General features: G+C 39.5%; 1 protein-coding gene across 2 annotated transcripts in view; it reads right to left on the bottom strand.

Moving 5' to 3' along the window:
• Window positions 1–1,922: 1,922 nt before the first annotated feature.
• The window catches only part of LOC133392946 (uncharacterized), a 51,269-nt gene continuing 29,317 nt past the window's right edge, over window positions 1,923–23,874 (bottom strand). Inside the window, exons 2-4 of one of the 2 annotated variants that reach the window (XR_009765909.1) lie at window positions 13,066–13,427; window positions 3,146–3,674; window positions 1,923–3,078 (exon numbers count right to left, since the gene is read on the bottom strand). Coding sequence is in view for 1 of the 2 variants with exons in the window: in XM_061655586.1 (XP_061511570.1) it covers window positions 3,474–3,674; window positions 13,066–13,427 (563 nt within the window). In the remaining variant the exon portion in view is untranslated. Of the gene's footprint in view, window positions 3,675–13,065; window positions 13,428–23,874 lie in introns of both variants that reach the window. The other variant, XM_061655586.1, reaches the window with a different exon arrangement.

Raw genomic sequence — 23,874 nt, 5'->3', positions numbered from 1 at the left:
GCTTACGCATACATTTGTATTTATCCCTCCCCTTATATTTTCGGATTGCTGGTTGTAGTAGTGACGCTTTTTCTTTTTGCTTTATGCACACTTTCGCATGCTATTTATTGGTGTTACTCTTTCCACATGCGTTTTGGCACACTCACACTCTGTATACGGCAGGATGCTTCACCCCTTCCAAATGCTGCGGTTGCTTTCTGTTACCCTTCCTCTCGTTCTTCCTTCTACCCTCTGCGCTAGGATATCCTCGACTGGTGCTGCGCGTGTTCAGCCGGCGCCTGTCTGGAAATGACGTCACGGACTGGTGCTGCGCATGTTTAGCCGTATCCTAGGCGTCCTTGAAGTGCGCTCTTCTACGAAAGAGCTGTAATGAAATCTATTGATGAAAATTAATCAATAATTAATCCATTTTTTTATAACAAACTAAACAATATTTTGCACATAGGATTATAGAAACGCTTACCTTTATATTTTAAAACCGGACACCGATTTCCTTCCGTCGATCGTTTTGCGGGATATTGGCAACCGTCGATTAACATGCGCGTGCACTGTAACTTTTTAGACGACAAGCGTTAGTTGAATGTATCCATTGAAGCACACACGAGGATAAGAAACTTACCTTAGAAATTTACAAGGATAAATCATTCCATAATTGAAGAAGAAGGAACACACATTTATTTAATAAATAAATAAATGAATAAAGTAAAAAAATAAATAAATAAATAAATAAATAAATAGGGTAAATGTACCAATAGTGGTGCAATTTGTAGTGGTATCGATATGTTTTAATGAATTTAAAGTGTCAGGAAGGACATTTTCTGAATATTTTAACACATATCAATTGTAATATGTGTTATCTTCGCAATCACAACCATTTTCACCTTGAAATACATCAAATTTACGGAAAAATACAATTTTTTTGTGGCTGCTTCGTTGTACCTATAATGGTGGTATGGTTCCTACAGTCGTCTTATTGTGTTCCTATAGTGGTGGTAAACAAAGATGCATCAAAAACGGTGTATAATATCAATGAAACTTAGTTTAGAAGCTGTTTTCATATGAATAGCAAGGATTACTGCCATAATATTGGTTTCTTCCGTAATTTGATCGTAAAAAAATTTAAAAATTTGATCGATGAAGCTATTGACTAAAGTACTGCATCACACCTGTCGTCAACCTACACCCGGAAGAGTGTGCTTGATTTGAAGTCAATTTTTCATTCAGCCATATAAGCGAATTTTGGCCTGTTTTTGGTAAATTTCCTACATAAAACTCATTTCTGTTGCTTATTTTAGTGAAAACAGTACGACATGTCGAAAATATCCTCGAAAAAATCTAAAACGACCCGTTTTTATTGATTTTATAACTATAACCACTATAAGAACATGCCTGTTTTCTGTACCTATAATGGCACTATAGTAAAAAACACTTAAAAATGCATTAACATGGTCAAAAGGCAAATAATTTTGGTAAAACAATAACATTTCATAACAGTTATGCTGAAAAACTAGTAATTGCGTGGTTATGTGGTCATTTAGAACATTAACAGAAATATGAGTTTCGTTATGAAATCCTAAGGATTTTGGAAAAATGTTGACACATGTCACAAAATAATGGATTTTTCGGTCACTAAGTAACGGAATGACCCCATTTAACTTTTAAACCCTTTGTAAAAGGCTAAAGAACATTTCACACTAACGTAAATAACTTAATAACTTTTAATTTGCCGTATGAACCGCATTTTAGTGCAATACCACCACTATTGGTACCACCACCACTATAGGTACATTTACCCTAAATAAATAAATAAATAAATTTAAAAAAAAAGTAAATTAATAAAAAAATAAAGTTAATAAATAAATAAAAAAATAAAAAAATAAAATAATGAATCAATAAATAAATAAATAAATAAATAAAAAAAAATAAATAAACAAATAAATGAATAAATAAATAAATGAATAAATAACTAACGAAATAAATAAATAAATAAATAAATAAATAAAGTAAATAAATCAATATAAATAAACCCCCGGACTAACGGCTCCAGAGCCGGCTCTGCTCCGACGGCTCCGGAGCCGGCTCCGAAGCCGTTGGTGCGCTCCGAAACGCCCATCACTTTCAACGAGTCTGTTAATATTGTCTCGGAGAAATTGATTAATCCTTGTATGCAAACTAGTGATGGGAATAGTTCCGAAAATTGGCTCCGCACCAACGGCTTCGGAGTTGGCTCCGCACCAACGGCTCTGTTGCAACGGTTCCGGAGCCGGTTTTAACACAAGGGACCAAACAAACTTTTTCAATGAAGTTTCAATCGAGGTGGATGCTAATCTCCCGCACTCCAATGAATCATCTCCGATTAAAACGGGTCTGAATACTTTACGCACTCCATGACGCCGGCTAAGATCTTCACTGACGGTACACAAACAACATGCAAACCTTGTTAAGTTTTTTTTCCGAAGCGCCAAAGACGCTTCTTTGTCTAAATTTTAACTACGCAAAACTACTCAAAATCATACACTACAAGTAAATGTAATACATGTGAGAAACAGTTTTACACAAAAAGAAGAAGATGGGTGGCTTTAGTTCATTTCACTTTATTTTGCTCCATATTCGCACGTCCTTCACCTTCGACATTTCGCGTTCAATTGACCTTCTGACATAGCAGCGCGCGCCGCTTAAATTCATTCTTTCGCCCAATCGGCGCTCGCTACGATATCGCTGTGGGCGATATCTCCCGTCTCTTTTTCCTACTTCACATACACTATCAACATAGAAGCCATCTAGAACATCATCACAATACTACGAGTGACACCTGTCTCTGAGTCATGAATATTATCTATCATGATGTACCTCGCCTATCAATTTAGCCATGCAACCCATTCGCCCACAGTTGGGTTACCCCGTATACCCAAGCTTTAATAGTTGAGAGACATGTTACCATTCTGTACGACGAGGTTGTATTTAGTAGGAGTAGGAGGTGGAGACACACTGGCACAATGCCTGGTATCATTGAATCCATTCGTAGCGGCGGCGTACTTCCTGATACTCATTTTCATTTATTGTTCTGAACTGCTGTTTCTAAATTTTGATAATGGTAATTAATTAAAAAGTTTACAGTTTCTAGATACGACAAAAAGTTACAAACCTGTTTTCATAAGTATGGACCATATTGGTAAAGTTTCATAAACAATGATCAAGTCTGTTCGGTCGAATTTGAACGCTAACACAGCGACACGAGAATTTTGTATTTGTGGATTTAAGATTTATTTATATATGAGTAAATACGAGTCTATATGAGTAAATTGTATGCTAAATATCAACTCAAAGTGTTCTTTCTCTTATTCAGGTGCCAGTGCGCTATGTTAGTGCTCAACTGTGAAGTAAAAAATAAAAAATGTTAGTGAAAGAAAAGTTAACTAATAACATTTTTACAAATCTTATATAACAGATTTACTAAGTACAATTGAGGAAACTTAATCTATTATAATGTCGTCTTCGGCATCTTTGCCATCATCACAATTAAATTGAAACATTTCTGTCATATCTAAACTCATGGATGACGGCGATATTGACTGTGAAGCTTGATCGAGTGTGTTCTGGGATGATGAGACTATTGAGGCATGTTTTACAAGGTGCCGCCACTTCATTCGACGATTTTGAAACCACACTTTTACCTTAAAAAAATATCAATTATAAGATAAGCATATACAGTACTTCATTTGATTAAGATTTAGTATTTAGATTTAGTATTAGTATTGAGATTTAGATTTAGTACTACAGTATTTACAGCAAGCATTAATACGTACAACACAAAGGACCCAATTGCAGAGATAATGAACGAATTCAAAAGCATTACCATTTACAATAACAATCACAAACCAACACAAGCGCCAACTATGCACTAAATCATCATCAATGGTCCTCCGGTATTTTCTCGTCCACGTCGATTGTATACAGATAAGGTAAGTTGATCGAAGCAAAGGCTCAGTTTATGTTCCTCGTCCAGCAAGGAATATGTCAACCATTCAAAAGTAGCTGGGCCAGTCCTTTACACTTGGTACAAAATCCGATGAACGGTGGTGGCCTTGCGGTAATTATAGAAACTTGAGCGGTATCACGGTTCCTGACCGTTATCCTGTCCCACATATAGAAGACTGTTTTACTACACGTTTTAATAAAAAAAATCCTGTATCGACTTACAGAGTGCCTATCACCTAACTCCAGTGGCCCCAGAAGACATACCAAAAACCGCAATAACTACACCGTTCGGTTTATTTGAGTTTAAGTTCACGACCTTTGGGCTAAGAAATGCGGCGCAGACCCTGCAACCAGTGGCAAGTTTAACGGTACGCGGGCTGAGCGGCCGCGGGGGGGCCCCCAACACCCTAAATCCGTCACTGTCTGCAACGATACTTAAACGTGATCTTAGATGACTTGGACTTTGTATTCTCGTACGTTGATGATTTGTGTATCGCATCCAATGATATTACACAACATAAGGAGCACCTTCGAGCCGTGTTGAGCAGGCTACGAGAGAATGGATTGGTGATAAACCAGGAAAAATGCCAAATCGGCCAAGCTTCTGTCACTGCAGATAGGATAAAACCAAAACCCGACAAGGTTCGTGCAATTTTAAAATTCCCTAAGCTCACAGTGGCAAAGGAACTAAAACGATTTTTAGGTTCCATTAACTTCTACAGAAGATTCATACAACACGCAACGAAAAACAAACAAACATTGAAAATATGATAACAGAAAATATTGAAAACTGTTGCACACCCCTGACATGGGACAAAACAACAACAGAAGCATTTTAAAAATGCAAAAAAGATTTATCGAGTGCTACCATATTAGCACATCCATCCCCAAATGCAAAAGTGGTCCTTGATGTTGATACGTCGAACCAAGCAATACGAGCAGCCCTTAACTAGTTGACCAATAAAGGGCTAGTAACCTTAGCATTTTTTTCAAAAAAAACTTTCGCTACACCTGTGTAAGGCAAGCACATACGATCGGGAGCTATACGCGATTTATAAAGCCATTCAATATTTTAGAGATATTTTAGAAGCACGCGGTTTCACTGTATACACCGATCACAAGCCACTCACTACAGCATTTCAGCAAAGGTCAGAAAACACAAACCCAACACAACAAAGAAGGCTGGCATTTTTCTGTGAATACACTACTGATATTCGACATATTTCTGGCCAAGATAATAAAGTGGCATATATGTTTAGCGCGTTCTTTCGATTTGATAAAGATTAACGTGAAAGAGATGTGATGTGTTGGATAGGTTGCGAGATAAGAGTGACTTAATTTTATTCTGTACAAATTCAACTTGAAGATTTCGTGGTAGTAGTGTAATGATCCTTGCTTAGCGTAGGTAGTATAAGTTTGTAGTATTAGTGTTAATAGAGGAACGCGTATTAGTATTGCAATAGGCACGGAAGCGTAAAGGTGTGTACGGAACCCTACAAAGGTTAAATGCTTCAAAGGTTAAAAGCTTTCGGCACTTTACAGTGCGTTGCAATAACATGCAAGGTTGCCACATATGCCTAGCCGAATCGAAGCAATCGAAGCAGATACAGTAAATTTTACCCAATTAGCTTGCGAGCAGCAGAACGATGAAGAGCTACAGGATTTTCTACTAAACCCACCACATGATACCACTTTGCAGATCAAGCAACTTAACATACCAGACACCACTGCCAAACTGTACTGTGATATTTCTACTAACACCGTTAGACATTTTGTCCCAAAAACTTTCAGAAGACAGGTCATCGCTAAATTGCACGACGTAGCTCATCCCAGTGTTAAGGCTACGACATATTTGGTAACACAACGTTTTGTTTGGTCAGCAATGAGACGAGATTGCAAACAGTACGTTTCTACACGAATTGCCTACCAGAGGACCAAGGTAAACCAACGCAATCGTATGCCGATACAGCGCGTCGTTACACATTCGGCCTCAGCACAATTTTTCGATCGAAAAAATTTGATAGGCGCTCACGTAAAACTGACAGTCGGCCTCAGCACAATTTTTCGATCGAATAAATTCGATAGGCGCTCACGTAAAACTTACAGTATATCTATTTCTTTTATACCCCTACATGAAGTTGGCTTTCCAGGTAAACAATTTTTAAAATAATTTATAAATAATTTTTTTATCACCCAAAATATTGAAAAAGAACCAACACATCTACCAACTTGCTTTTACATAACGTTTTTCAAAAACATCAACCTTGATTACGGAATTTTTCTGATATTCGATAATTTCCGCAGCTCAATGCGTCGCGGATTTTTCGCCATACAAAGCGGCAAACATCGAATTTTTGTAGCATAGTTCATTTTGATCGTGAGTGTCATGGTATACCAGTTTTCAAAAAGACCAGAAAAAGGAACACCTTGGCGGCGAAATGAGTGTCAAATGACACCAAAATGACAGCCGGATCGATCGAATTTTTTCGATCGAAAAATTGTGCTGAGGCCGATTGACATTAACAACATTCCAACAGTAGTGGACAAATTTACGCGATGGCCTGAAGCCATTACCAGAGGACCAAGGTAAACCAACGCAATCGTATGCCGATACAGCGCGTCGTTACACATTCGGCCTCAGCACAATTTTTCGATCGAAAAAATTTGATAGGCGCTCACGTAAAACTGACAGTCGGCCTCAGCACAATTTTTCGATCGAATAAATTCGATAGGCGCTCACGTAAAACTTACAGTATATCTATTTCTTTTATACCCCTACATGAAGATGGCTTTCCAGGTAAACAATTTTTAAAATAATTTATAAATAATTTTTTTATCACCCAAAATATTGAAAAAGAACCAACACATCTACCAACTTGCTTTTACATAACGTTTTTCAAAAACATCAACCTTGATTACGGAATTTTTCTGATATTCGATAATTTCCGCAGCTCAATGCGTCGCGGATTTTTCGCCATACAAAGCGGCAAACATCGAATTTTTGTAGCATAGTTCATTTTGATCGTGAGTGTCATGGTATACCAGTTTTCAAAAAGACCAGAAAAAGGAACACCTTGGCGGCGAAATGAGTGTCAAATGACACCAAAATGACAGCCGGATCGATCGAATTTTTTCGATCGAAAAATTGTGCTGAGGCCGATTGACATTAACAACATTCCAACAGTAGTGGACAAATTTACGCGATGGCCTGAAGCCATTACCTTGCCGAATATTACAGCAGAAACGGTCTGCAAAGCGTTTGTAACCAATTGGGTAGCGAGATTTGGCGTCCCAGCCAAAATTACCACGGATTTGGGCAAACAATTCGAATCGGAGCTTTTTCGAAAACCAGCAGCGTCACCTGAAGACTACATCCTACCACCCACAGGCAATGTTCCATAAAAAGCAATGTTGTATAAAACAACAAGGTCGGCGAAATGTGACAAACTGTTGTTTACAATTTGTGTTTATTGTTATGCCGTTGACAGCCGAACCGAAACGTCGCCGATTTGCCGTTACCAGAGGGAGCAGAAAAAACATCGCTGCGCGAATCGAAAAACGCGCGAGCGCCATGAGATGAAGTCAGAAAGCATAGGAAAGCGTACGTGAATTTTTTTAACGATCCGCCGCGAAAATTTACTTTACTACGTTGTACGATTTTGAGCTATAAAGTAGAGCAGTAAACGACAAGTTAAAAATCACGGTTTAAGTTTCAGTAGAAGAAAGAACTTTGCTTCTAGAACATTTAAAAAAATGTCACTTTCTTAATTTGTGAAAGCCCGTGTGAAGCTTAGTTGAGTGATCATGAACCGCGAGAACGCTGAACCCCTCCGCGAATTTGACAGTGCGACAACTTTCCCCGGTACACGATTTAGAGGAAGACACTGTTTCGATACAGGGTTTGGTCCAGCAAGCCAGGGAGGCTAACGAAAGCTTCATCCGGCTAACCGCGCAAATCGCTCAGTTAAGCCCGAGTGTGTCACGGGGACTTGGAGTGTCTCTGAAGGCGCAATGTGGAGTCACGGTCTCTCCAGTCAGCCAGCTAACCGCCTTCCTTCGGCCGTGCCCGTACGGCGGAGTTTAACGCAAGGTACATCTGACCGCGGCAACACGGACCGTGAACCTGCGAGCGCACCGTCTCGATCGAGCATTGCTTTCCCGGATTTTCTGCGTTACAACGCGCGAGCTAGCACTTCTGCGACTCGCCGTAGAGACGCAGACCAGTACGCTGGGCCCAGCCAGCCGCCAGCCACGCAGCCTGATCGAGGTGGTGACCTACAGCGAGCTTTAGAAGACCTGGAGATCAAGCAGCTCAGGGAACGGAACGAGTTGATGCAATCGTTCCAGGCAACCGGTCATCAGGGAACAACGCATCAGCAATAAGCGCAACTGGTCATCAGTGAACCTCTTTTCAGCAACCATGCGTGGGTATCGTCCCGGAAAAAATTTCAGGCGAACGTTTTCTCAGCTTTTGATCCTTCGCAGATGCAATACACGGTTAGACATGGTAGAGTACGGCTACGGGATCTGCCGACGTTTGCCGGCAACCCCGAAGAGTGGCCGATGTTTCTTTCCTCCTTCGAATACACCACGAAGGAGTATGTCTACAACGATGTGGACAATCAGGACCGACTTCAAAAGGCTCTGAAGGGAAAGACGTTAGAGTCAGTACGTTGCCTCTTGATGCATCCGTCCAATGTACCAAACGTTATCAGCACATTAAAAATGCTCTACGGTCGTCCTGAGATTATTGTTCACTCGCTAGTAAACAAGGAGCGCGCCATGCCCGCACCTAAACAGGATCGTCTCGATACACTGATAGACTTTGGGATCGCAGTCCAGAATCTTTATGCGACAATCACAGCCACAGGTCTCGACGAATACATGTTTAATGTGGCTTTGTTATACGAGCTGACGGAGCGCTTGCCTTCGTCCCTGAAGCTCAATTGGAGATGTTATCAAATGAACTGTACCGTTCAACGTTGTCGAGCTTCAATGTTTGGCTGAATCATTTGGTCCAAGCAGCCAGTTTGGTGATTGTTACCTCGGTTCCAGAAAGTCCGTATAGTACAAGAACTGCATCGAATGCCACAGCGAATAGGTAACATCGACACGTGAATGCGCATCTCACTGCAGCTCCAGCGTGACACACTGCATCGAGTTCTAGCAGAGCCACACCACGTTGCCCAGTATGCCAAGAACAATGCGCCAACGTAGAAAGCTGCCCTGATTTTCTTGCCATGGACAAAGACGCCCGTTGGCGAGCAGTGTCGCAAATGTCTTGAACGATACTTTAATCGTTGCCAAAGAAGAACGCCGTGTGGCACAAATGGTTGCGTTTTCCTGCACAACAGATTGCTTCATGATGGTCGGAGAACCACAGCCGAAGCGCTATCAGCCAGAACCGGCGGACACCATATGAGCAACCACCACCAAAGACACGATTGGGCTGGATAGTGTACGGATCCTTTGAACCTTTAAAAAAAACTCCGAGGTAACACCTGAGTATTCACAGTAGATAAAGTCATTTATGAATCAGCTTAAAATTATAAATAATTCTAATCATAACCCTAAGTATTTGTTATTTCTTATTTAATTATTAAAATTCAACGGACCACGAGTGGCCCACTTGAAGCGAATTCGTTTACATTCATTATATCATGGTCACGTTTCGGTCATCCATTTGTCACGCTTAGTCTTAAGTAAAATAATTAAAATGTAAAAGGTCGCACGACACGAATACTATTTAACAATGCGGTGCGCGACATGTCAGGTTGATGACGATCACAAACGACATTAAACTCACGGCACATACGAATAAACGGATCAGAGGAGCCAAAGCGAGTGCGGCGTTCCTCCACGTCAAGCAGCAATCTAGCTTGGAGCGATCTCGGCGGAACATACATGTTGAGCTTCGAAAGAAGCGTGGGCGAGTCGATCCGATTGTCAAGAAGTCCCGCGACAAACAACCTCTGAGCGTTGCAGTTCCGTTGCTTCAATGTATCGATGTCAAGCAACGGACAGCGTCCCTCATAGTCCAGTTGAACACTCCAAGAGCGCAAAGCGAACTGCGTGAATTTGCGCTGAATCGACTCTAAACGAGCTAGGGGGCGAGCAGCTGTAGGCCACCATACTACCGAAGCGTATTCTAGCACTGGCCGCACCAAAGTGCATGTAGCATATCTGCTATACAGAACATATTGTAATACACACTATCAGCCATAGACACATTGTAACACACTTTGGAAAGCCAAGCCACACCTTTGTAACACATTCATTCTTCTTCTTCTTCTTCTTCTTTGGCTCAACAACCGAAGTCGGTCAAGGCCTGCCTGTACCCACCCACTTGTGGGCTTGGCTTTCAGTGACTAATTGATTCCCCCCCCCCCCTCATAGCAGGATAGTCAGTCCTACGTATGGCGGCGCGGTCTATTTGGGGATTGAACCCATGACGGGCATGTTGTTAAGTCGTTCGAGTTGACGACTGTACTACGAGACCGGCAATAATAATAATGGGGCCCTTTCCGTTTGAAACTCGTAGGCTGAAATTTCAGCCTGTCAGCTGTTTCAATTGTATAGCAGTTTTCGAGCAGCTATCTGAGGGAGTATAATATACAGGTGGGCTTATTCCAAGGTGTATGAATTTAGAAGACTGATTTTTATCGCTTCTGCTTCTGAATGCAGATTTTAAGAGTGTTTTGAGTATTCGTCAAGCCTCCAGAAAGGTCGTTGGAGCAAAAGTTTTCACTCGTTCTGTCAAAAAGTGATATTCAAATTTGATTATAAAAAAATGCTATGAAACCACCTGGACTACATACACTTTGATTCCAGATTCGATCACCTGATTTCTTTAATGCACCTTGGGATAAATGTAAACAAACCCGTGTTTTCGAGCAGGTACTCGAATCTAATTCTAGCTTTTAGGCTAAAATTTTCTAGACTGAAAATCGCAGGCTAGTTTTTTGTGTGGTTTTGTATGGAGTGTTTACATGATTTCAGCCTACAACTGTCAAACTCCATACAAAAAACTAACTAGAATCGTGAAGGCCCCCAATATTAGTAGCAATTGCTCGCACGTCTAACTGCTTCGTACGTGGTATAACAAATACCACTGATTTGCCTTGCCAGAACGGGGAATAAGCTCGAGCACGATATTGCTTTTTCTCCGTTGATGCATTAATTTGGGACACTACGAGATCCTCCGGTACATGTATGGATATGGAAGGAAGCTCTTCTCTTGCCACCTTTTTCTCAGCAGGAGTATATTTTAGTTACTTAGTAGCATTTTTTTCTTTTTGAGCTCTGCACGATCTCCATATCAGAATCGGACATTATCTCTATTTGATCGACCACCACGGCTAAAGCGAAGGAGAGATAAATTGGCCATAGATAGGGAGAATTGGTTTTGGTTTTCTTACCAGGATACACAAAACTTTACCACAAACACCACATTTGGTACTAACGACGATCGTTGTAAAGGGTATATATTCTCTTTCGAACGATCGAATACTCTCACACATACTATTCGGTCTTCCTGCGAAGAAACTAATTCCTACTATTATTGGCACAACACATCCATACAAGCAATCAAGTGCTAACGTAGTGTAACATGTCTGCAATACAAAATTATATAATCACAGAACCATCTGGAAACTATAACATTTCACAGATCAAATAGTTTAATCTTTGACACATCTGGTTAGAACAGCATAGTAATTAAAACCCCGTATGAAACATAACTGATAAATGCAGCAAGGATAGAAACAAACTGTAACTTATCGTATGGAATACAGTGAACCCTCTCTTATTTGACACCTCTCCGATTTGATAAACCTCTCTTATTTGAACATTTTGCACAGTCCCTTGATTTCCAGTACATTTTTGTTCTTCTAATTTGGAAAACCTCTGAAATCTGTGTCCCTCTTATTTGTGTATGGTGTTGCCATGATTATTGAATGATGTATGCTCAAATTGGCAATCGTATGCACAGTTTCCTATAGCAACAGTTAAGGCTGCATACTAAATGTTCTTTTTCTTTCTAGTTTGTATGGACCTTTCATTCACTTTCAATCTCTGTAATTTGAAAATCCCTCTTATTCGACAGTCCCATCGCCTCTCAAATAAGAGAGGGTTCACTGTAATTATCGTTGCCCTAAATAAACAAGCATTTTGGAACGGCCCGGTACTTGACTTCATCAGTAAGCGAAGGTCCAGTGTAGGTTCGTACTGCATGAGAAGAAAATAGGTAACATACTGCATGATGCAACATGCATATGCGTAGCAATAATTGAATCCTGTAGGATAACATGACAAGACGCATAGGTCATATAATATCAAGTGTGTTTAGGAACGTTCTAGAAACGCGAAGGATTTCAAGACAAACATAAAAAGGCAAAACATAAGGATACATAGAGAACTATAAAATCCGAAAACAGACCAATAGAAAGAAATACAAAATAGGCATAGCATAATCATATGCACCTACACATCGACACAAGATATACATACACATCCAACACACACAAATAATTACAAAATATAAACCAGGGTTTTAGTGAAATAAAGACAGATTGAGTTAGACAGTACATGAGACTACACGTCCTTATTCATGAGCTGAGAGTATCCCCCTACCCAAGGTAAGGCCTCTTTGCTCGATTCCAGAAAGAGATTTTTTTTACAAATTTCCAAGATCGCCTGGACGATCACAAGTCTGAAGTGAGAAGTCAAACCATAAACAATTTTCATATTACAGTAGTTTCGCACTAGAGAACATCGACCGTTATCTGCCGCTGTGATCTTCTTCGGGGTAAGGGTTCTGGAGAATAAGCGACTCTAGTTTTGTCTCTCGGGATGCTGGAGGCAGAATAAAAATTGCTCAATATTTAAGAAAAAAGAGCTAACTTTGAACAGCGTTTTAAAAACATTTCAACAGAAAATTTATTCACAATGTGCAATAAAAGGGTAATGTGCAACCTCCTAGTAAAAATTTATAAATGATTAATTCCACTGAATTTTAAATTTCGTTAGGAAGATTAAACATAAAATAAAAATACAACAACAACTACAACAATGCATGCAAAACTTTACCTGTGAATCATGTAGACCAAGCGTAGCAGCGAGGCGTTTTCTATCGGGTTTAGTTATATACTTTTGTTCTTGAAATGTCTTTTCAAGTCCTTTTCGTTGTAAACTACTAAATACCGCTCGCGACCAAGATCTTTTCCGACGCGAAATTATTGATTGCTTTTCTGTTGGTCTACTGTCGATAGAACTCAGTTTATTGAAGTTATAACATGAGGATTGGCCTCTTTGCAAGGAGCATTCAATAAAATTATGAGTCCTATAAGGAGTTAATTTATCATTACTCCAGTTTTGCACGAAATGAGGAGTCGTAGCGAAGGGAAATGTAAATAGCTCTGCTTCTTGGTTTGATGGAATAAGATTTTGTCCTGCGTAAAAAGAAGGAAACAACTTCTTGATAATCCCATTCATGTTTTGAAATAAATAACTTAATTTAATTATATGGTACATTAACATTTAAGAGACAGGCTCAGTCCTCTATGTTACATTGGAAAAGCGTTACATGCATTATAATATTCCCAAACAACATTTTTATATTTTTTTTATTATTATCCACGCGACAGACCAGTGTGCATTATTTAGATAAAAATATTCTTAACTGTGATAAAAATATAAATTACAGTAGAACGTCGATTATCCGGGCAGCTCGGGACCGGACGGTTGCCGGTTAATCGACTTGCACGGATAATAGTCCGAGAAATGTCAAATTCATATAAAAATTAAAAAATTCACTAGTTTTATAATTACAGTAGAACGTCGATTATCCGGGGGAGGATTAACCGGCGGGCGGCTTAACCGTGCGCATAAATGTGACAGCTGTTCAAACGTACAGCGAAACAATGTGCACTCTACACTGTTTATCCTCTGCTTCGAAGTTTATAATTATATAGATCAATATAGCCAATTTTTGCCGTTCGCGATACAAATTATCGACTTTTTTAACGACTGATCGACTTTTATCCACTATTGCTATGACAGCCATGACAGTTGCTTCTACTGTTTTATCGGTTAACAAATTTCCCGTTTCGTGATACCAATCCGCCATATTTGTTATGATATTGGTCGATATATTTATCGACTGGTGGTTAACGTCGTTGGCGATAGGTGTCATTTTAAGTTTCAATTGAAACTCAATCTTATGATTGATCTTATGGCCTGCATGTCCAAGAGAACAGTGTTCCCCAGGGTGCCATTTTTTCTCCCACTCTTTTTCTTATCAGTATAGAATCCCTCTTCCGCCTCGTGCCCAGTAACATTAAATGTTTCATGTATGCTGATGATATAGTTTTTGTCTCAGCATCCAACAATTGAACCGAATCACGCACAACTTTACAAGCAGGAGTCAATATAGTTCAGAAATGGTCATGTTGGACAGGTTACACAATTTCACACTGCAAATCCAAATAATTCACATCTGCAATAGCAAATGTCATACTCTAAAATCCATAACATACAATAACTCAGTAATACCAAACACACGCACAGCAAACATCCTAGTAGTGACTTTTGATCGTCACTTAACATTGAAAAAGGATAAATAGGATAAAGGATAAAAAGGAAATCAACTGATTTGTGTGAAATTAAGAAGAACAAATAAAACAAAAAGCAAATCGTCAAATTTCGACAGTCGACACTATATTTAAAACTTTGTATTGTATGTATTGCGTTCGCGAAAGTCGCAAATGACTTTTTTTTGTTTTTTGTTGTTGTTATTGCACTATTTAAAAGCTTATTTTTTTAGCAAAACGTGTGTATTGATAGTCCCTTTATCAAACCCCATGATTACTTTTACCACCCCATGCCTATTGCGGCCATAGTTCCCCTTTTTCTGCAAAATATTCAGCTAGACGAATACTTTTTGGGCTGACTGTATATAAAATCGAAAATCGCCACCATGACGTGAGAGTAACCATTCAGCGATAGAGAGAAAGCAGTGAGAACACAGCTCTCTTAGCAACGCGCGTTGCTGCGAAAGGACTTGCTCCATGCCACACTGAAAGCCCGCGTGTAATGAGGGCAATGGTTACTTAGATTTTTTGTTTACACAAACCGATTTGAAAACACAAGGTATTGGAGATAATCGGCCTCAGCACCATTTTTCGATCGAAAAAATTCGATAGGCGCTCACGTAAAACTGACAGTATAACTATTTCTTTCATACTCCTGCATGAAGTCGATTCCCATCGAGTTCAGTACTTAGTGTAGGCAAACCATTTTTTTAATATTTAATAAATGATTTTTTATCACCCAAAATATTGAAAAAGAACCAGAACAATTACCAACTTGCTTTTACATAACGTTTTTCAAAACCATTAACCTTGATTTATGGCATTTTTCTGATATTCGAAAATTTCCACAGCTCAATGAGTTGCGGATTTTTCGCCATACAAAGCGGAACGATCGAATTTTTGTAGCATAGTTCATTTTGCTCGTGAGTGTCATGGTATACCAGTTTTCAAAAAGACCAGTAAAATGAACACCTTGGCGGCGAAATGAGTGTCAAATGACACCAAAATGACAGCCGGATCGATCGAATTTTTTCGATCGAAAAATTGTGCTGAGGCCGAATGATTTTTTTTAATAATTAAAGTTGCAATTCAGCCACCTGATGATAACGTGTCCCATCTCATACCCCTTCCCATTATAAATCAAGATATCAAGGCAATATTTAAATAAAACATGTTTGAAAACTATGAAAAATTGCTTAATTGTGAAATGGTTGATATTCCAATTCATTCAATCATTAATAAAGTCAACCATACTCATTATTGGTGCTTAAGCACCTCGAATACTACTTACACCGGCTTCATCGGCAGATAAGTGTGGTACAGAATATCCTGTAAAACGGGTTGCTATATCCAGGACGTCGAACATGTACACTCCCTCAAATATTCTTCTATTTGGCGTAACGTCCTATGCCTATGACGTCCTATGCGTCCGGCCTTTCGAGATATAGGCTTTCGAGACTTAATTCATTACCACGTAGCCGAATAGTGAATCCTTGCTACGGGGTCCATGGGCTTGAACCCATGACGGGCATGTTAAAGAGTCGTTCGAGTTGACGACCACCCAAATCTACTACTCCCTCAAATCTACTACTCCGCAATATTGGCTGAGTCGGGACAAGGAAAACGCATGACAATAAGAGGCGGATGTAGCCGTGAGACCCTAAGCGGCCATATGCTAAAAAGCCTTGCTGAAATTCCGAGCAAAAAAGCGGCGGATGTTGATGGCTTGAAAGTTAAAATTGAATTTGTAACGATTTGGTCGCGGGCGGGAAGAACTACTTATTTCTGGATGTCCTTCCGAAACAAAGCACTAAAGGGAGAGATGGTTCATTGTGCAACATGACTGCAACATACTGCGCGTTAGGTGAGACAACCGTGCACACTGCATTTAGCCGGATCAGCATCAACTGCAGAATGATCCACAATGAAACTATGCTTACTGTAGCGTGCCCAAGAGGGCTGAAAAGATTCTGACTGTATCTATCAAGAGTGATGACGATATCTACCATGTGATGCTATCACCGTACTATGGTGTTGATTAAGAACAACCACGTTATAATTAAGGACACGTCAAGTTAGAAGCAAAATCTGAAAGATGTGGGGCGGCAAGAGTAAATAAAGTAGTTTGCAAGTAAACGTGAATTTAGTTAATTGATCTGGGAAGGCTATAACAGTGTTGCACCATTCTTTTCTATAACAGTATAGATCGGAATATTAGAACTACACATTTGAAATGATTATATGAGGGGGTATGTTCACTGTTGAAATTTGATATTTGGCACAACAATAACAATTGTCTCATACACAAATACCAATTCCATTTAATACTTCAAAACCAGTTTCAGGATAATAAAATAAAATTTTGATGGCGTTTTTGAAAATGACCCTCATGAAATTAAAGACCGAGCAAACTTACATTGAAATTGTTCTAAGCATCTATTACTTATTACCTAACGTATGAAACATAAGTCGAAAAAAAAAGAGTAGAAATGGAATTCGAACCACGTGCGATATCATATTTTTGTAGTTAAATCTTACATTTATGGGCACAAAAACCGAAGATGGATTGAACCAGAAGTGAGCATTTCAAAAAAATATGTTTTTAAGTACGCAATTGGGATGGGATCTAAACATGTTGTATATGTATTAGCGGCACCCTAATTTTTTTATCCACTGCACATCAATACGTTGCTCAATGAACACGTTGTTGAGGTTACTACTTAGCTATGCTTTCCAAAAAATCACGCCGATAACCAAAAAAAAAAATCAAAAAATTTGTGTCAACAGAGGCTTGGAACGTATCAATTCGATTGAAAATAAGTAGGAATGCAGCTACTGAACTTTCTGTTTTATCAAAATGGCCACAAAACTCGCCAATCATGATTATCATTGTTATTACTTATAAGTGTAAGTAAATAAGATTCATTGGTACTTTACGTACGTAACAAATAACCTTATTTTTGAACACCATTTGAAAAAAAAATACAAAATTGCGTGACTTGGTTTTTTTATAGTGAAATAAGATTTAAGATTTACATCAGTATGGCTCAAAAGTAGCCTCATCGATATTTAACGGTTCTGCAATGTACAGTAAGAACTGTAACAACCAGGAAGTTGCAAGGTTAACACAGTTGTAAGAACAAATAAGAACAAATAGGTGTTTGAGTTATGGTTGTTGCCACTGTAACACTGTAACAATCATGATAATATAATCGCCCAACTCGTGGGCGTAAACAAGACGCATAAGATACTTGTCCTTATGCGCCTCGATGTGACAATAGCGAATAAACGCTCTCTTGTATCCTGAACCTCAACCGAGTAAGACGCCTTTCTAAAGCTCATCCGAAGCCCCTGTGCTAGTGTTAGGGAACCGTATAATTACCCTAAAGAACGAAGAATGAAAGGCGACAGCAATCTGGCCCAGGTGTACAAAAGATTCATGCACGAATACGAACAACTAGGGCATATGACACGTATATGCAATTATGATGAGATAGAGCAAAACCCACAATGGCAAGAATATAACATGCCACATCATGCAGTATGGAAGGAAGAGAGCACGACTACAAAGTGCAGGGTGGTATTTGACGCGTCGTGTAAGACCAGTTCCGGGCGCTCGTTAAACGAACTGCTCTTAGTGAGCCCACAGCTACAAGAGGATATTTTGTCCATCTATATAAGATTTCGCTTTAAATCTGTTGTATTAGTTGCTGACGTGGAAAAGATGTACAGACAGTTATGGGTTAAAGAAAACGATCGAGCTCTTCAACGCATTCTATGGAGAACTGATCCAAACCAGCCGATAGGAGTATTTCAGTTAAATACTATAACATACGAAACGGCTTCGGCTTCGTATTTGGCCGTCAAAACACTTCAGCGAACGTTTGAAGATCATCGAAAGAGTTTCCCCAAGGCATGTGAGTGCATGAAAGATTTTTATGTAGACGATCTACTAACAGAGGCAAGCACTGAAGATGAAGCCAAGGAAAAGAAGAGGCAATTAGAAGCAGTATTGGCGAAGGGAGGATTTAAGTTGCGTAAATGGGCTTCCAATCGACCAACAGTACTTGAAGGCGTAGCAAAGGAAGATTTGGCTCTTACAGAAGAACATCAATTCGAGAGTGAGTCAAAACCGATTGGAACACTGGGAATGAGTTGGATCCCCATCACAGATCACATGTCCATACGAATGAGAGCTCTAGAAACCGTCGAATCGATAACTAAAGCATTGTGTGTCGAAATATTGCTAAGATTTACGATCCTCTAGGGCTGCTAGATCCTGTAAAGATGATAGCAAAGATATTCATGCAACGGTTGTGGACGTGGAAAACAGAAGGCGATAGGGCATTGGACTGGGATGAAGAACTCCCTTTGCAGCTTAAACGCGAATGGCACAGCTATGTCGAGCAATTGAGCAAGGTAGTAAATGTTTCAGTACCACGTTTAGTATGCCCATCAGATGCAGATCAGTATGCAGATCCACATATTTTGTGATGCGTCAGAAAAGGGCTACGGAGCATGCTCTTACATACGTGCCGAGACAACGAACGGCAAGGTGTTATCAGTACTACTAAAATCGAAGGTGGCTCCGATCGCCAATAGACAAACATTGGCTCGCCTGGTGTTATGCGCAGCGGTATTAGGTAGTCGGTTATACGGTTTCATCAAGGAGTCATTGAAGGCCGAGTTAAGATGTTACCTATGGACTGATTCGATGACGGTACGACATTGGATCAACTCATCACCGAGTCGATGGAAAACCTTCGTTGCCAACCGTGTAGCAAAAATACAGAGAAATACGAAGGAGTGCGTGTGGAATCACGTTCCAGGTGCAGAAAATCCAGCGGATTTAGTCTCACGAGGATACTTGCTGGACGAAGTAACCACTATTTGGTGGAATGAACCCTTCGTGCTTGATAATGAACGAAGAATTCTGGCCACTGCAACAAGAACTAAAAAAAGATGCAGTTATAGAAGACGAGAAGGCTGTTGTACTCATCGCCACGCAAGAAGAATCCTTTAGCAAGCAACTATTCGCAAAGTTTTCATCTTACTCAAGGTTGCGAAGAGTAGTGAGCTACTGTTTACGTTTCATACATCGATGGCTAAAACGAGAACAACCAGCAAAGGACAATGACAATGAAGGTTCAAGGTGGTTGACGACGACTGAGCTTCAATTAGGAGAGAAAGTCATTTGTAGTATGGCGCAGCGCGATGCATTTGAAAGAACACGTCACCGCTTAAATATTTGAATAGAAACGTCACCGCTTAAATATTTGAATACAGATGGACTTATTAGAGTAGACGGGCGGCTGGGCAATGCAACATTAGTTAGAGCAAGAGTGAGCAGTTTCCGATAGTTATTCCAAGAAACCATCCTCTCGCTGATCTATTGGCGTATCACTATCATCGTCGATTGTCGCATGCTGGACCGCAGGCTATGCTGAACGAGATTCGTCAAACTTTTTGGATACTGGGTGCTAGATTGCTCCTGCGACGGACATATCATCAGTGCATCACTTGTTTCAAGTGCAACCCGGAGACAGTACAGCAACCCGTAGCACCGCTCCCAGCGACTCGTGTGTCTGCATCAAAACCATTCTCTATCACCGGGGTTGTGGGGTATTGTGGGCCCATCTTTACGAGAATGAATCGAAGAGCAGTTGCACGCAAATCTTATACCGCTATTTTTATCTGTTTTAGCACCCGAGCAATCCACATCGAACTTGTATCGGACCTTACAACAGAGGCATTTATCGGAGCTCTTCGGAGATTTATTGCGAGACGAGGGAAAGTCGTTGAGATTCACTCCGACAACGGGACGAATTTTAAAGGAGCCGCTAACCAGCTGAAGGAATTGTACGAGTTATTGAAAACTGAAAAACATGCAAGTAGCGTTCATCATTGGTGTCTAGAGAAACAGAAAGCTTGGAAATTTATTCCACCTCTCGTCCCTAATTTTGGAGGATTATGGGAAACTGCGGTTAAATCCACTAAATTTCATTTTATGAGCAGGAGAGACTAGCTTGACGTTTGAGGAAGCATGTACTCTATTAGCAGAAATAGAAGCAATTTTGAATAGTAGGCCAATTACCGAAATATCAACTGATCCCGAATCACTAGAAGCACTCACACCAGGTCACTTTCTAAAAGGAAATCAACCTAGGATTCTCGATGAGGTAGATCAAACGGAAATAATACAAAACAGATTAAGTCGTAGGCAGCTAATCACAAAAATGAGCCAACAGTTTTGAAAACGATGGCATAGAGAGTATTTGCAAGGACTTATGCTAAAGTAGGGAAAACAAGGAAAACCGGTTGAGATAAGAGAGGACATGTTAGTACTTCTATTTGAAGATAATTGTCCACCTACACGATGGCCTCTTGCTAGAATTGTGGAAGTGCATAAGGGAAAGGATGAAATAGTACGAGTGGTAACGGTAAAAACACAAAGAGGAATATTCAAGAGACCTGTGTGCAAAATCTGCATTTTACCTCAACAAGCAGATGAACCTGGACAAGAAGAGGGTAATAAGACAGGCGATTAGAAAAACCCCACTTGGGTTTTTGGTGGGCAGCATGTTGACGCCTTACGGTAGGCAATGTGCATGGCACAATTAGAATTAGGACAACTAGGGTAATTAGTACAGAAAGGATTAGATCGTAATTACAAATAAGAAGAATTAGAAGAGCTGTGAATTTGACAGGGAATACACATTAGCACTTGAAACCTCGGCGAGACAACAACTATTATTTATTACGATTGAGAAAGCGTCATCAGTCTATGTGAGTGATAACAGCGCAAGCCATACTCTCTCAGTCCAAGAGATAACGGTACAACACCTGAGCCGTGAAGCCAGAGAAGGATAGAGATTTGTGATTGGTGGGAAGCTAATCGCCAAAATTTAAAGAGACAATCCTGCACTAGCAGTAAGCGCAATGAATGAAATGTTTCTCTTCTGCCATATAGATGTTATCAGTATAGGTGCGTTATTTGGACTGGATTGTGGTAATAGATGAATTGCTATGTGTTGGGTGCTAAGCTGCTTTGTTGCGCGTGCATCTCCAATGAACTCGTTCAACTTTGTGCAACTTAATATTTAGGGTGCATGACACGTTTAGCCTTTGCAATAATTTCTTTAACGCCGTTTACCATCCCGTGAAACAGCGCTATTCTTATGGACAATTAAAGTGCACTACCGGACAACGGTAGTTCACCGTACAGTATTATGTCAACCCTACGAAAACAACTTAACAGTCTATGTATTTTATATAAACCAATGTTATTCGATGCTATCTGCTTCTATTAGGAAATATTAATTCAATCAGAGTAGTGTAATTTAATCCATACGAAATTAAAAAAGCAGATTAAACTTGTAAGCTTTTTGATTTTGCATCAAAATTTCATATGCGTTGCAACAAATGTCTGATTTACTTCCTTATGCCTTATCCTTTTAATGAAAAAGGAACTGTACAGCGGGCTACTTAAGTTAAGCGTTTTTCTTTTAGTAGAAGAATAGTTTTACACATTCAATAAACTATTATTTTGCTTTGTTTTAATTGAAACTGTGTGATTACTGCACAAAAAACATATTACATAAAATATTGAATGAATACTTTCAAGTTAACCATATACAAAGTGACCAACTGTAAAAAGCGTAACCGCGTTTCGTTCTTTTTCTCCAGATTGGCAGGTTCGTTCCGTTCCCATCACTAATACATAATGCTTAAAATGTTCTACTGCCCATACAATCGCTAAGAATTATTTTCGATAGGCATCTTTTCTCTGCCCCTACAAGAGATCTACTAGCATATGCAATAGGTTTTTCTTTAGTCGTTTCATTAGAAAGCACTGCTCCAAGTGTATAATCACTGGCCTCTATAGTGATTATAAACATATCTATAATCACTACAGATGCCAGTGATTATACACTTGGAGCAGTTGTAATTTGGTCGTACTAATATGGATTCAGAAATCAAAAAATATTTAAGTGTTTGGAAAGCCTCATCGCAGTGTTCATCCCAAGCAAATTTCGAATCTTTCTTTAAAAGTTTGTGCAAGGGCTTTCGTACATAAGAAACATTGGGAATGAATTTTCCGTAAAAGTTAATATCATCTAAAAAGGATCTGAGTTGTTTTTATGTTTTTGGGGCTGGCATATTTACTATTGCATCAATATTAGTTTTTGTAGGTTTAATCCCCTCTGCGTTGATTGTATGCCCCAGATAATTAATTTTTTTATGTAATAGTTTGCATTTGGAAGGTTCTATTTTTAGGTTATAATGCTTTATAACCTAAATTTGGGCCGGTTAATTCCCTTCTAAATTATTTCCCTTTTTACATTCTTCTTCGTTGTGCGGCTTTGTCAAAAAATGTTTTGAAAATGTCTTTCAACCTTGCTTGCATATTTTCTTAAGAAATTAGATCAAATAATTCCCGGTACCAAAAGAACTTCCACTACGTGAAATTTCTCGCAATATATAAATTTTCCAATGTACAAGCGTACTAACATTGAACCTGTAGTTTCAACAGTACTTCCATCGAAACTTGACAACGTTATTTTATCGGTATGATTAATAGTCGATTCTCCTAACATTGTAGCTGCATCCCAGCGCAGCACATTGAAACAAGCTCCAGAGTCTATTAAATAGTTTAGCTCTATTTTTTCACGATGCTCGGATAAAATGTTGGCCATTGGTTTTCCTTCATTTGTGAAAATAACCTGAATGGTTTCATAATATTCCCCGTCTGTTGGTTCTGCCTGACTATAATTTGAATCTGTAGAGGATGTTTGTAGAGCAGAGGATTGTGTATCAAACCATGACCTTTATATTTAAACTTTTGGGGGGCCTTTTGCCAGGGTATTTAGAGGAACGCATTGTTCGAGGATCTGAAGTTCATCGGCACTGTACACGCAGAGCAAATGAGCCGAGGGTTCCCAACTTAATTTCACATGGTGCCAGAAACTCTTTGTTTTTCAAGGGGATTCAATTGTACAACAGATTACCCGGAGAAATCAAGAATGCGAGTAACTTGCCAGACTTCAAACGTAGGTGTGCGGCATATGTTAAACAAACTGTGTAATGTCATATTTGTGTAGAAGTCCTATGTCACTATGTTATGTACAACTGCACTTGTCATCATGAGCTTGATGATGATGATAAGACTTGATGTATAAAAACAAACTAGAAAAAAATATATAAGAGAGAGACAACATAAGTTAGAGACACGCGCGCGTACAAGTGGACAATCGGATTTAGTTTTGGAGAGTTTGCTGTCTGCATGTCTGGGAGGTCACAGCGAGAT

Source organism: Anopheles gambiae, chromosome 3 (genome assembly GCF_943734735.2).
Source record: "Anopheles gambiae chromosome 3, idAnoGambNW_F1_1, whole genome shotgun sequence".
In the NCBI taxonomy this organism is placed as follows: Eukaryota; Metazoa; Arthropoda; class Insecta; order Diptera; family Culicidae; genus Anopheles; species Anopheles gambiae.
Note: the sequence above shows the minus strand (reverse complement) of the source record. Positions and strands in the feature narration are given on the sequence as shown.